The sequence below is a fragment of the Takifugu rubripes genome, chromosome 7 (genome assembly GCF_901000725.2).
Source record: "Takifugu rubripes chromosome 7, fTakRub1.2, whole genome shotgun sequence".
In the NCBI taxonomy this organism is placed as follows: Eukaryota; Metazoa; Chordata; class Actinopteri; order Tetraodontiformes; family Tetraodontidae; genus Takifugu; species Takifugu rubripes.
The window spans coordinates 14,678,798-14,692,406 of record NC_042291.1 but is presented as its reverse complement, the minus strand read 5'-3'; the positions used below and the strand labels follow the sequence as shown (position 1 = coordinate 14,692,406).

At 48.7% G+C, this 13,609-nt stretch overlaps 1 protein-coding gene across 4 annotated transcripts; it reads right to left on the bottom strand.

The window, feature by feature from the left end:
* Positions 1-108: 108 nt before the first annotated feature.
* rusc1 (RUN and SH3 domain containing 1) lies at positions 109-13,455 on the bottom strand. 4 transcript variants are annotated; one of them, XM_029838217.1, is made up of 12 exons: positions 13,268-13,455; positions 8,436-11,746; positions 5,804-6,652; positions 4,842-4,991; positions 4,677-4,753; positions 4,336-4,510; positions 4,027-4,132; positions 3,900-3,946; positions 3,342-3,823; positions 3,033-3,265; positions 2,732-2,899; positions 109-2,141 (listed from the first exon to the last, which is right to left on the bottom strand). In XM_029838217.1, the coding sequence occupies exons 2-12, from the start codon at positions 11,617-11,619 to the stop codon at positions 1,976-1,978; spliced, it is 5,637 nt and encodes a 1,878-aa protein (XP_029694077.1). In that variant the 5' UTR covers positions 11,620-11,746; positions 13,268-13,455; the 3' UTR covers positions 109-1,975. The 4 variants fall into 4 exon arrangements, with proteins under 4 accessions (XP_029694077.1, XP_029694078.1, XP_029694079.1 ...); XM_029838218.1 differs by having other exon boundaries at positions 4,842-4,964; XM_029838219.1 differs by lacking the exon at positions 5,804-6,652 and having other exon boundaries at positions 13,268-13,446.
* Positions 13,456-13,609: the final 154 nt, after the last annotated feature.

The following is a 13,609-nucleotide window of genomic DNA, read 5'->3' as shown; positions in this document are numbered from 1 at the left end:
TTCACCTTCAAGCATCGATGCATTAAAGGTTGCTGAATGGCTCCACTTTTCTCGAAAGATCAAAAGAGGCCACATTTTACTCTGATCGGGTCAAAAAAGCAACGCAGGTTGAGTTTATTCTGATCATTTTATTAGGTGTATTTACAAACAAGCACATGCAGGAAGTGACAATGACACTATCAGGGCACTGAACTATATTCAATAGTAGGACACAGGGGATGTCTACAGGCTACATGACACCAGAGAGAGAAAGGAAGGAGGATAAAGTCATTGTTACACTAACATACACAGTACACACACGCACGCACACACAGAACCCAGATAGATAGAGAGACACTACATGGGTCGGAAACCCCAAGATCAATAAATAGGACGAAATAAATTAACAAACAATTCATTTAAATCATCAACTTACATGTCAATGGGGGGTTGGGGATCACCTATATATTTATTGTAGCCACTTGGGTGTGAGTACATGTAATTAACATGTAAGTAATGGCGGTAATCATGCTACGTGGCGTTGACGAGGCAACACAAGAACTTAAAAAGTGAGCTCCACCTGATTGATCAGTGAAATCCTGAATTCAAGCAGCAACAAGGACGTCATATCTGTAAACTGAAAGGTGTCTTTAAACTAATGCATAGTCATAAATTCAGACAATGGCCAACAAAACGTGACACGTTCACCACTATCACCACTAATATCAGCAGGTATGGAGAGCCAACACGGCAGGAGGGTAAACGGATGCAGAGAGTGAGATGAAAGGTGAAGAGCAGGCAACCGAGCCCCATGTTTTAGTGTATTCAGGGATTCCATCAGTGCACCTGGAGCCGTGTGAGGAAGCAGATTCTGTTTTTAACCCTTTCTGGGATGAAAGCAGACATCGGATCTGAGGCCTGCTGAGAATTAAAGGTCTTCAAGCATTCACTTCATAATACGCATGGTGGAGTGATGGATAAACGTATGGATAAATGAAACACCAAGACGTTTGCAAGGGAGAGGAAAGGTCATATATACTCAATCTGATACTTACAACAAACACACAGCGTTCTATTGCACTGACGACACTTCATGAGTGTGGAAAGGATGCAGATGAGCATCATAGCGAATCACCTGCTTCCTTCCTGTGGCCAAAATATTTCGCTTGCCTTTCACCATCCCCTTCCACTTCTTCGCCTGTCTTTCTATCTATCTTGGTAATAGTCGTCTCAATTTATATACCTATGTGTACATATCTATATTTATATATTTTATGTATATTTATACAGTCAAATATAGTAGCAGAAACGTGTCAAACACACATCGATGAAGCGATTAGCTGAGAGGTCATCAGGGCGAAAGGTCAATCGAACACGGGTCTACACGGCTACAGTTCACTACATTACAATGGGACAGGAGATAAGGCCCAGTACTCCGGGAAGTTTTGGCCCATTCCTCTCTACAGCTGATTTATAGAAATCGATGGGGGGTAAAAGCCATCACCTCCTGACTGGCAGCGGCCGATCTGAAAGCATTTGGAGCTACCGTTGGCTAATTGCTTAGAATTGACCCTGCAGACGGGTTCAGATCAGCGGCTGAGGAGAGCAGAGAGTGAGAGGAGGACTTCTGAAGGGATGTTTCACTCCGAGTGTGAAAGAATCTGAGCTTAACTTGAGTCATTATTTTACACCATCTGCTGCCTTCCTGCGGCCAAGATCCATTAGCTTAATGCTACCATACTGCGATAAAAGAAAAAAAAAGCGCTTCCCATATGCTCATAAAGGGTGAGGACCGTGGAGGTCTGAGAACTGCTCCTGATGCACGTGAAGCCGAGCAGATGGCGTGATGCACTCAACTCAAACTCAAGCAAGTGTGAAATATCCCTTTCATAGTAGTGGAGCCTTGTCGGGACCTCTCAATACTCACTTAAATATTTATGTATTTACTTTTTTTTTTTTTTAACTTGTTGATGAAGTGCAGTCATAATGGTGGTGGTCACATGATGAGAGAGGTGTAGCCAATCGGCACCAGCCCCTCTTTGTCTCCCTGACGACAGCGAATCCAGTCTTGATCGACTCCTCCTAACACCACGAGTTGCTCCCCTTTGCAGAAGCTAAGTTCCGAACCCGTTCCGGCGTGGTTGCACAGGGTTCGTACTGACCTGGAGAGAGAGAGCAGACATCTTTACTTAGCTGAAACCTCCCACGCAAACAACCGAGCCACTGTGACTGGATTCAGGTGAAAGCGAGCTGGCAAAATCGGTGCTTTTAGCAGACGAGGCTGCACAACTACCAAATAATGAGCTCTAAAAGCTGAGAGCCGCTTAAGACTTCCAGAGAAGCAGTGGTCAGTCGGCCATTAGCTTTGACTCATACGATATTCTGATGACTGCGACGTTGCAAGTATCCCCAACAACAATGAAACCCAATCCAGCCTGACTCAGTGCAGGATTACACAAATCCAATACAGGATAAGTGAGGACAGGATCCAACACCCACCATAGCAAAAGGTCTCATATAGCCCTGGTGGAGTAGAAGGTGTCAATACCTTTGTTGTTTTCTAATAAAATAATGAGGACTCCTCATGAAGCCAATCGTGGTTTTGGTATTAATGTGTCTATTAATATCCAGTCCAAAGAAAATTGTTTCGAAAGACCTCATCAGCTCTTCTATGTGCTCTCATGTTATACTGCACAGACAGACAGACAGACAGACAGACAGACAGACAGACAGACAGATTTCCATCAACAACCTGAGTGGTCTGGCTTTGTCATTAATCTCCACGGCATCGTCCTCCGTGTCCGATTCCTGCTCAGTTTCTTCCAGGGTTTCTGGGAACCTCCTTATTATGGGAGCTGAGCTGCTGCTCACCATACGCGTCAGTGCAGAGACACCAGGAGCCAGCCACTGGGAGGGACGTCTGCCGGGGGGGGGGGGGGCAAAGAAGAGTTTAGTGCGACGTTTCTTAAAACAGCATCAACGGCTGAATTATTTAAGAGTTGATTTCACTCAGATGAGATAATGCACCGCGCATGTCTGATTAAAGGGCAAACCTGCTCGGTGGGGTGTGACCTTGTGGGCTGCTGGGGCTTTTAGAGGCACCAAAGAGTCGCCCCAGCCCGAAGGGAACCTGAGCGTCACTGCTGACCGGTGCAAAGTCACTCCCGGCCTGGACCTGAAGAGTCAGATCGGGCTTTACCTCCTCCTTCTTGGCGCTCAGCTCGGCCAGGTTCTGGCTCAGTCTGTCTCCCCAACGCTTCACAGCCCCCCACCCCTGCTGGATCACCTGCGAGTAGAGGGACGTCAGCCTTGAAGGATCACAAAAGCATGTTCAGCGCTCAGCAACAAGCAAAGCGGAGTACCTGTCCTGCCTGCTGGACGAAGCTGTCCTCCTCAAGATCAGGAGGAGGGAGCGCCTCGATTTCCTTCTCCTGCACCCACAGAAGCTGAGGACTCGTGTGCCCGAGAGCGATCGACAGGTTTTCACGTTCAGCGCTGCCATCCGTCGACCCGACCGCTGCTTTCTTTGGATCACCCAGGGGTGACGGACTTTCTTTGGCTGTCCAGGGGTTCGAGCCTCCAAAGTCTACTTCAGACAGGCTTTCAATGTATCTGCTTTTGGACTGGGCTCTCAGCTGGAAACCAGTCTCCTGACATGGTGGACTGGGGACATCTGGGCTGTGACAATCTGGCTCGAAACGGTGGTGCTGGAAGAGCAGGTCAAGGTTAAAGGTCAGCAGGCTGAGCGGCTGCAGCACGAGGAGCAGCTCCTCGAACAAAGGCCGGCAGGTGCTGAGTGAGAGACGCATGAAGGAGGCGGGGTGGTAATACGTCTCAAGCACATCTGAGGGGACGACAGACAGGAGACGTTATATACACGAAGGCCCACGTGCAGAAAATGTTGAGAGATGAGAACTCACCGGTGCAGGAATGAAGGTGAGACAGCCAGAAATCGAGAAACTTGGTACTGAAAGACAACGTTAGAGTCACATGTTAACCAACATCAGGGGGCTTTGGCCGCTACCACGGAGACCACTGAGCGCTTACTTAAGCAGGCCAAGGAGAAATGCGTTAAATCTCTGTTTGCTGTGTCTCAGCTGGGGCAGCTCCGAAACCCGGACTTGAAGGTTGAACAAGATCTGCGTTTTTTGGCCTTGAAAAAGAGAAAAAGGAACACACCAACAGAGATGAGTAAACCGCAGGCAAATCTATAGGCTACTCAATATTTACGTCCTTTCTGCTAAATTTGGCCCATTGATTGAAGGGTCGGGGAAGAAAGGAGAAAGTGCGGAGCCAATCGCTATCCTCCCACAGCCTCGTATCACGCTGAAGCCACTAAATGCTTAGTTTTGCTACCTGGTCTGGTGGAGGCCTGGATGAGTCCCCAGGCAGAGTTTGGCCTTCTGCCTGCAATCAGGTCACTCTGGTGCGGTTTCAAGCCATCAGTCAGCAAGCTGTGCAGGGCAGGGCAGAGGCTCTGCAGCACCAGCCGGCCCAGAGCTGGATTTATGGTGCTGTCCCCTGATAGAGTCTGGGGGCAGAGGAGTGGAGGCGAAAGTGAGAGGGAGAAAATAACGTGCAGAGAAAAGGAGAGAGAATACATGAGAACCAAAGATGGAGGAGAAGATTAGAACAAGAATGATTCCCGGATCATTTTGTGTTTCCTCTGCTGTGATCCAACTCCAACACCGACTGACCTTCTGAACGACAGTCCGAGAAGAACTGAACTGGCCCAAGATGGCTTCCACCGCATCACTGACTGCGCTGACCAGCACTGGAGACGGGAGCGACACTACCAGTTAAACTGTGCCACACATGCGCGCACGCACACGCAAACCCACACGCGCGCGTCGAAAGCAAACCTTTTTTTTCCTGCAGGCGCAGAGAGGACAGGCCCGGACCTCTCAGTCGATGCTTCACATCTTCGCCCATCCACGACGTCTCCGCCTTCGGAACGGAGCCGGCGAACGAGGCGCTGCGGACAGCTGACAGCAGGCGTGAAGGAGGGATTACTTACAAAAAGTACAAAAAATATCAATCACCGACCAGGAATGTTATTCTACATTATTATTATTCTAGTGTCATTTGTAGGGGCAGTTCAGCAATGAGAAGCACTGGAGTTGACGTACAAAAGCAGATGGTTCGATTAGCAACAAATCAGGTGATTACTGGGGTTAGTGTGGAACATCTGCAGCTATGAGGAGATCTTTTTTCTGTATGCGCCAAGGATCCCATGCAGTAAACCAAAATTACAATCAAACACAAGTACAGCTGTGCACGTGACCACATCAGGCTCAATCCAGCTGAACACGTGTGCAAAGGGGGGGGGGGGGCGTTGTGCACAGTGGGACTGGTTTCATGGTTATACACATGGATAATCCTGAAGATCATAAACAGGCTACTGTTCGGCATAAGATGCACGTAACCTTTTAAAACATCATGCACTGAAACTCAAAAGAACAGAAGGTGTAGAGACGAGACAGGCTTGACACGAAGACAGAGAGAAGTGGACACGGAGCGTGATGAGAGGTGCTCCAGACACCTTCTGACAAGAACAGCTGTTACCCTTTAAGAGGCCCTTTTTTAACAGTTTCAATATGATGTTCTGCATAAACGTATCAGGTGACCTGCAAGGAGCTGCCTTCTGCCGCATTAAAATGCCCCATTTACTCGTGTCTGCAGGCTCCCCCCCAGGTTGAAAAAAAGTGTGAGGACCACCATATTCAGATTGGAAATCATTAGAAAGCGAGACATACATGCACGCAAGGTTTCAGACAATGGCGGAGAAAGTATAAGATGTCGTGAGAAAGGAGAGTAGTCTTACTCGTCACGTGTGACCGCAGAGGAACCTGGTAGAGTTTTGGGGGCAGAGGGGGTGCCGTGGGTGGTATAGGCGGGTAGAGATTTGGGTAGTAGAGGGGAGCAGCGAGGGCAGGCAAGGTGTGAGAGCGGGGGAAAAGCGGGGAACTGAGGCAGGCGCCTGTTGTGCCTGGAGGGGGCGCTCCAGAGCGATGGGGAGGGGAGAGCGCTCCGATGGGGGAGAGACGAGGCGGTGCGCCCCGGTGCAGGGGACAGTTTTTAGGGTGGTACAGGTAATATGTGGGGAGGGGTGGAAGCGCTTTATATCTCCTAGCCCTGCTGGTGTCAGGATTGGGGTGGGTTTGTGTTCCTGAATTTAGAGAGTCAGCAGCACCGATGCCGTTTGAGTACAGCCTCATCACCTCAATGTTTTTATATGGGGTGGTGCAGTCTGGGGGCTCTGCGGTTCCATCAGGGGGCGTGTCTGGTTTAGCTTTTGTACCATTCTGAGTCTCTGAGTCGCTACAATAGAGGGAGTCAAAATTACACGACGAGTCAGATGTTAAGTCTGCGGGTATGTCAAAGATCTTTGCATTATCAAAAGGAGAGTCGACACAAACATCAACCATGGAATCGGAGTTAAACCCTGAGCTTAAATCTGGGCTGGAATCATCTCTGTGAATATCAGACGAGCTGACAGCAGAGGGGTTCCACCTGTCACGGGGTTCATCTGTGGCCTCCCTGCCCACATGACTCTGGGGTCTGGGATCCGTGAAAAACTGGGGGCTGTAATGGCCGGGGCGATAGGAAGGGAGGGCAGAGTGCAGAAAGTAAGGTTGGGAGGACTGGGCAAGGGACAGTGGGGGGGAAGAAACTGATCATTGGAAAAGGTCACCAATTATGAAGGCGAGGGAGGAAGAACAGAGAGGGTAAGCATACAGGATATGAGGAAGCAAAGCAGAGACAGACAGACACAATGAGACAAGCAGGTCCGAAGAAACAAGAAAGAAAAAATATGGCAAAGAAATGGGAAGGAGAGAGAGAAATGCACAAAATGTTAGTGTCATTGGAGGAAAAAATGCAAATGTAAAGAACAGTTTTCACGTATCATCATGGAGTATTTAAGCAGTTGATTGACAGTTACATACAGACACTACATGAGGGTCAATGGAGCTGAGTAATGAGCACCAAAAAAAATACATTTATTTGATTAGACTTTTTTTATACATAGTCAGATTATCATTGGTGAAGATCTATCATATCGGGGTCCACCTCCAGCTTTCACTTTCATTTTATACAAGCGCACAGAGCATGGAGTACAAAACAGAACTCTACTGCAGTGCACAACATAATTACCTCTGAATCACCTCTGCCTGTGTTTCCTACTTTTCTATTCCCCACTCCTTCCTCAGCAGCGCCCCCACCCCACCCCCCTCCACCAGTACAGCAAACAGAGTAATGCTGAGTCAGTCAAAGCATAACTTCTGTGCGCTTCTTTCCTGATTCCCTGTGAGCATTCATGGGAGGAGAGCTCTTAGGACCTTTAGCAGACAGCAAAGCTAAGAGTTAGCAACCCTACCTGGGACAGGCTGGAGTTGGACTGGAAGAAACACACGATACTTCCTATATTCGTGACAGGAGCTCTGCTTCCTGTAGTAAGATCCGCCCCTCCGACTCTTAAAGGTGTAAACAGGCTTTTCTGTTTTATTTTGCAAAGATGGCTGCACCTTATTGCCTTTTCAGAATGAAAAGAATGGATTCCAAAACTTTGAAATGGCAAACTATAGAGGCAGGTAAATCAACTACAGGTAATTATCTTACTCATGATAAAATCAGCACTCATCAGTCGGGGCAGGTTATAGAAACAGAAAATTCCAAAATGCACCATATTTGCACTCTTAACTTCATAGTGCCTATGTAACAATTGCAGACTTGCATGAGATAAGTAACTTGATCTTGGCTATTTGTGCCACTCTAGGGAGGTAGGAGGAGAGGTGGGGAGAGAAGACAGAGTTGATTGGATTTGAGCCGAGGCATGGAAAGAGGACCGAAAAATGATTTCAGATCAGAAAGAAAGATAAGAAAATGTAAAAGAGAGAGCTGATTATAGATGAACTGCAAAGAAATGTAACAAGCCCAATGTTGCTCCATTATTACTCTTAGTTTTTGGGCCGAAGGGAGGATGAATAATTGAATAAGGCAGTGATGATGTCACACTCTGGTACATGGTGCAGGAAGTAGTGGCTGGAAACGTTCCAAACTCTTTCCCCTTGTATTAGATTTACTCCCTTCATTGTCCTTTTTGTCCATCTAACACCGCTGTTCTTGTCTCTAAGCTTCCACTGTCTTGTTTACTGCTTCCATCCCTGATCTCACACCCACTGACGTCTCCTTTCCATCGTACGATGCATCATCTTTTTATGTGACGTGTGTCTTTGCTCTTGTTCCATACATCATTACTGAAAATGAGTCAACAATTTTGCCCATCTTCCCTTTATCGTCAAGTTGCCCCCCCCGAAAAAAATCCCCTTAATAAGACTTCATTACACTGTCTGAAGAACCCCTTCATCATCATAAGAAACACTTATCCATTACTAGGCTTAAATTTAGGTGGACCCTATAAAATAAATACTAACACCATGGTAATTAATACTCACTTGAAGTTCTTGATTCAAAAGTTCTTCCTCCATCAGCTTCTCCTCTCACAGCGACCTCGACTTTTTCTTCTCTTCTTTCCTTCCCATCTTCACGCTCCCACTGTCGGCCCGTGGTCCACAGGCTGCTGTCGCTGACCGAGCAGCCAAACTTCTGCGTCGGGCACAGCTCCAGCTGTCCGCCTTCCTTGTCGGCTCTCTGCAGCATTTCCTTCAGGGCAGCCATCGAGGTCAGAGCTGGTGGTGGCTGTATGAACAACGCCTGAGCTTGAGAGGTGTACTCCCATTGGCTGCCATCGCTGCCCGCCTTCTCTCGTCTCCATTTCAGATTGTACAGTATGTCCGGGTCTGGGGTTATGACAGTCGGGTCGGGGTCGGGGTCGGTGATCACCCTTGTCGGCAGGGACGCGCTCTTGTTTCGGAAGCGCAGCTCCTTAAATGTTGTCACTTTTGGAGCACACCCTGGAGGCGCGCTCGAGGTACCGGCCTTCTTCTCAGAGTCGACGGGACACTTTCTCATGTCCAGAGACTGTTTCGAACCTTCACATTCAGGGGTGAACGCTATCAGCCAATCGAATCGCTCGGGCTGTGCAGAGTTTGCAGGTAGAGTGCTGACTTTGACAGGGGGCAAAGATGGGGGGATGGGAGGTAAAGGGCGAGGAGGAGGTGGGGGCGGAGGTGTTTCTGCTAACTCAGTAGGATAGGGAAAAGACTCGTAGCTCATGTTCTCTGATTTGGTTTCCTGTATATTGCTAAAACCTGTGCTGTAGTAAGGCTCTGAGTACAAACCACTGTTCCTTTTCTTTCTCCTCGCTATCTCTGTGAAAGAAGTTGTCCTCTGCGTGTCTCTGCTTTCCTCCCCCTTTTTATTTTCGACAGGGGTATCTAATTTTGGACTGCTTCTGCTGGACTTCCGATCTTTGGCCAACAACCCAACGCCATCTTTGCTGTTGTCTTCTGTCTCTTTTAGTCGAAACTCACTTTCCTCCAAAGACCTGGATAAAGGAACACTTTCTTCATCACTTTCCATTCCCCCAACACAAATACCAAGCTCTGGACTGAGTTTGAGGAGCTCTGCTTGGGTTAAGCCAGCAAGCATCAAAAGCTTCCGAATCTCTACGTCCAAAGCGTGGAAGGAAGGGGGAGGAGGGAGGGGAGGTGGAGGTGGTATACCAGGTGGAGATGAGGAGATTGAGATCACTGGCGGAGGAGGAAGGGGTGGGGGACGTGTGGTAGGAGGAGGAAGAGAAAGGGGAGTCTTTTCCTGTTCTGCCTGAAGAGCGGCAAGCCGCTGTGCCTCCTTCCGGGCAAGGTGGCGCCTCCGAGGTGGAGGAATGGGAGGAGTTGGGGTGGGGAGAGATGGAGGAGGAGATGGTGTAGTGTAAAGTGTGAGGTAAGGAACTGCCTTTGCGGTGGGGAGAGGAGGAATAGAGGGTGGAGCTGGAGGTAAGGGTTTCTCACATTTAAAAGTGGTGAATGTTGGAGAGGAGGAGTTGGGGGAGAAAGTAGAGAGCGTAGGAGAGGTGGATACCACCATGGAGGTGGTCTCTCTGCTGATATTAATGTAGGTATGGAGGTCAGAGCTCACGCTGGCATGACGTGCAGGGGGTTTGGGGGGTCTTGGTGGAGGCTCAATGGGGGAAGGGGTGAGCGAATCGGGAACAAAAGGTTCATCACAGTCAGATGGGCCAGTGAGATCAACCCCTGCATCTGAAAACTCCTGAGAGTCTCCCATTGTTCCTCCCTGTCCTTTATACAACTTCCAGGGAATTTCAATGTTGCCCATTTCATCCATGACGTCTGAGAGATCTTGTTCTTCGAGGTCTCCAAGATCAAACCCCTTCTCATGGAGTCTGGCAACATAAGCCAATTTCACTTCACGGTTCACCTTCTCCAAGCGATCCAGGTGATCCAGACGATCCCTCAATACATCCCAGTTTTGTTCCCCCTCCAAGTCCCATCGAGCAACTTGGATCACCTGGCTGAAGCGCTCCATTTTCCCAAACTCCCCTACAGACTCTAAAAAGTCAAGCAAACCCAGTTTGGTGACTTCAGAATCATCTTTGATTCCCAGGTAGTCAGGTGAGGGTGAGTCCAAAGCAGAGGGGTAGCCTTCATCGGGGGAACAAGGGGAATGTGATATTGGGATAAAAGGATTAGTGGAAAGAGGAAGGGACGGGGGTAACCGAGCAGGAGGCTGGCATTCAGAGGTTTGTAGAAGAGCAGAGTGGTCTTTAGGGGAAAGCATGCTGGCTGGATTATCTTTGTCCTGGAAAGAGCAGATAAAGGCAGATTGATCTGCACAGTCTGACTCCAAATCAGAGCAAGAGCTAATGGAAGTGGAGGATGAAGAAGAGGTAGAGGAGGAAAGTGAAAACTCCAGGAGAGAGGGGCCACAGTCACAGCAGGATGGAACAAGGGTATCATCATCATCGTCTTCCTCGTCAACGTCAGCTTCCTCTTCGTCGTCGATATCGATATCCCCGCTGCTCTCCTCCTTGTCATCTTCTTCCTGCAATTCCACATATTTCTTGTTGTCCAAACTTGTGCTTTCGTTTGCATTTTTATTTTCATTCTCCAGACCGGCAGCAGGGCAAGCGGGGAGTTCCATCTGGGCCTGCGCCTGCTCAGGAGATGCAGGCTGTTCTTTGGCCACCTTCCCATCTTGCCTCTGGTGTAACACAGGTGGAGGAAGAGGCATCTGCAGCTGCTGTCTCAGAGAGATGGTGTTGTTGTTGTTGTGGTTGTGGTTGAACATACTGTTGTTGTCCTGCGGAGAGCGCCCGTCACAGCACAGACATGGGAGGCTGGGTTCGTTGCAGTTTGGATCAAGGGAGAGAACCGAGGGAAGTGGAGGAGGAGCTGCTGGAGGTGCAGTTTTGGTCGCTGCTGATGCACGTGCATTCCTCTGTTTGGGCCGGACTGATTTTGAGACAGGCAAAGCCTGTTTTTGTGAGCTGAACCTGGACTGGCTTACTGGCGCCCTAGGCTGGGGTCCCACCCTGCTCCTGGCCGGTGCGATGGGGGTTTTAGTAGGCCGCCGTGGGGCCGATGAGGTGATGGTGTTCATGTTCTTATCCTCCCTCTGAGAAGCAGGACCGCGAGACTTTGGTGCAACAGTGGTCCGTCGACTGGTGTCAAAGCGTCGCGGCTTCGCCGGCTGGGAGGAGCAGTTTGAGGACAGCATCGCCGGAACCGGATTTCTTGGGAAAGAGCGAGAGAGGTGTTGCTATAGAAACGAGTGTTGAGAAACCCGGACAGATCCAAACCGCGACAATCCGTGACAGTCACATTTTGGCTTGACTCCCAGGATCCTGCAACATTAAAGCAGAAACAGAGTGAACAACGTGTATACTGTATGCAGATCCAACACTTCAAAGAGACTCGTCATGTTCTACAGAAGTTTGTTCTATTGGGCCAAGCCTTTGAAGCTAGACCCGACATCTGGATTAGTCACTTTTGGGCTTTTCATGCCAAATACCATTATATAGCTCTTCAGTATATATATTTAAAAAAAAGCATGCCTGCATAGTATAACCGTAAAATGTAGAGTTTACGGTGATTTGGTTTGTGTGGTTATGTGTTGTGGTTACTTTCTGTGTTAGTAGTTATGGAGATTTTAAAGAAAAAGGCTATGGTAGCTCAGGATGTAGGGGACTGGGCTGAGAAGCAGACAGGTCTCAGTTCAAGCCCCAACATGGAAGTTGTTCTGGTAGGTGGAGGAGGAGAAGGAGGTGCTGGGACACCATCAGAACACTCCTGAGGTACCCTTTAGCAAGGTGCCGAACCCCCAAATGTTCACATAGGGCCCTGCAATGAGCTGATGACTCATTCAGGGGTGGACCCATGTGGGATTGGGATAGGCTCCAGCACCCTCCCCGAGACCCTGAAAGGGATTCAGTGGTCAGGAAAAAAATAAATAAATAAAAGCAATAATGATACTTGCTGTTCTGAATATGGAGGTAAGCAATTGACAACAGTATCATTTAAATAATGCTTGGAATTTTAAAAAGACATTAAAACACTCAACAACTCGTACTGAGCTATGATGTTAGACTGGTTTTTTTTTCAGTTCAAACAAGTTTGCATTGAGTATTAAAGGAAAATGCCAATTGCTGCCGACTGCGTTTGGATCCGTCACTGCCACATTTGGCTTCACTGACCACTGATATCCATGTTTTAGCAGCTGACAGGATGTCTCCATCTTTGTCGCTCTGACAGGAGGCAGTGAGACAAAGATCCAAGAAACAACAATTCGCCCAGAGCGATCCAAAACCCATACGTAACTGGAGCATAAAAGACTTGCAGTGATGGCCAGCACAATCTGCCTTTTTAAAGCACATTTCCCAAAGGCTGGCATATATTCCTCCACAGTGCCCTTCACAGCATCTGAAGAATATAAATCAACCACAGGGTCTGACCGACATGGCTGTCAAAGAATGCAAAGCCTTCAAATAATGGTGATAACAATCATTTATAAGTACCTATATATTGTGATTGATACCGTCTAGCCTTCAGTTATTTAGCCCTGCATGTATTGATCCTCTGATGGGGAGAGGGGAGATGAGGGGAGGAGGGGGGGGAGGGGGCACCTCCAGCCGCATCGCCCTCACACACAGGCCCATCCGCCCCTGTTATTACTCTCATCTTACTCCCATCGTTTTATCCCAATCAAGATCATCGTTTTAGCGACAAACCCTTCAATTGAAGCCTTTTCCCGTGGATGCAGCCCGTAAACGGGAGCATCGTGCGGGGGGGGCCAGGCAGACGCAGCGGGGACGGGCTGGAAACGCAAAAGACGCGCGAGGATTCTCACAAATAAGGAGCGCACTCACGATCAGAGGAAGAGCGGGGCGAAGGTCTCCATTTTCTGCGGGCTCTGCGGGACGCAGCGGTCCGTGCGGACGTGGACTTTGGTCGGTTACTGCCTCAGCATCTGTCCTCTCGCGAGCATCCCTCGATCGGCCCCCTCCGTCACAGAAACGGCCAAACCACACCCCTTCCCAGTGCCCCCAGTTGCATCGGATTCATTGATGGCGTCACAAGATGGGAGGAATGGGAGGATTCACTTTTCATTTCTCCTTTTTTGCTTATCTGAACTGCACCCATGTATTTACTGTTGGAGGAAAACGGCACTTTGGCTGCTCCTTGAGATTATTTTCATTAGATGTTTTATA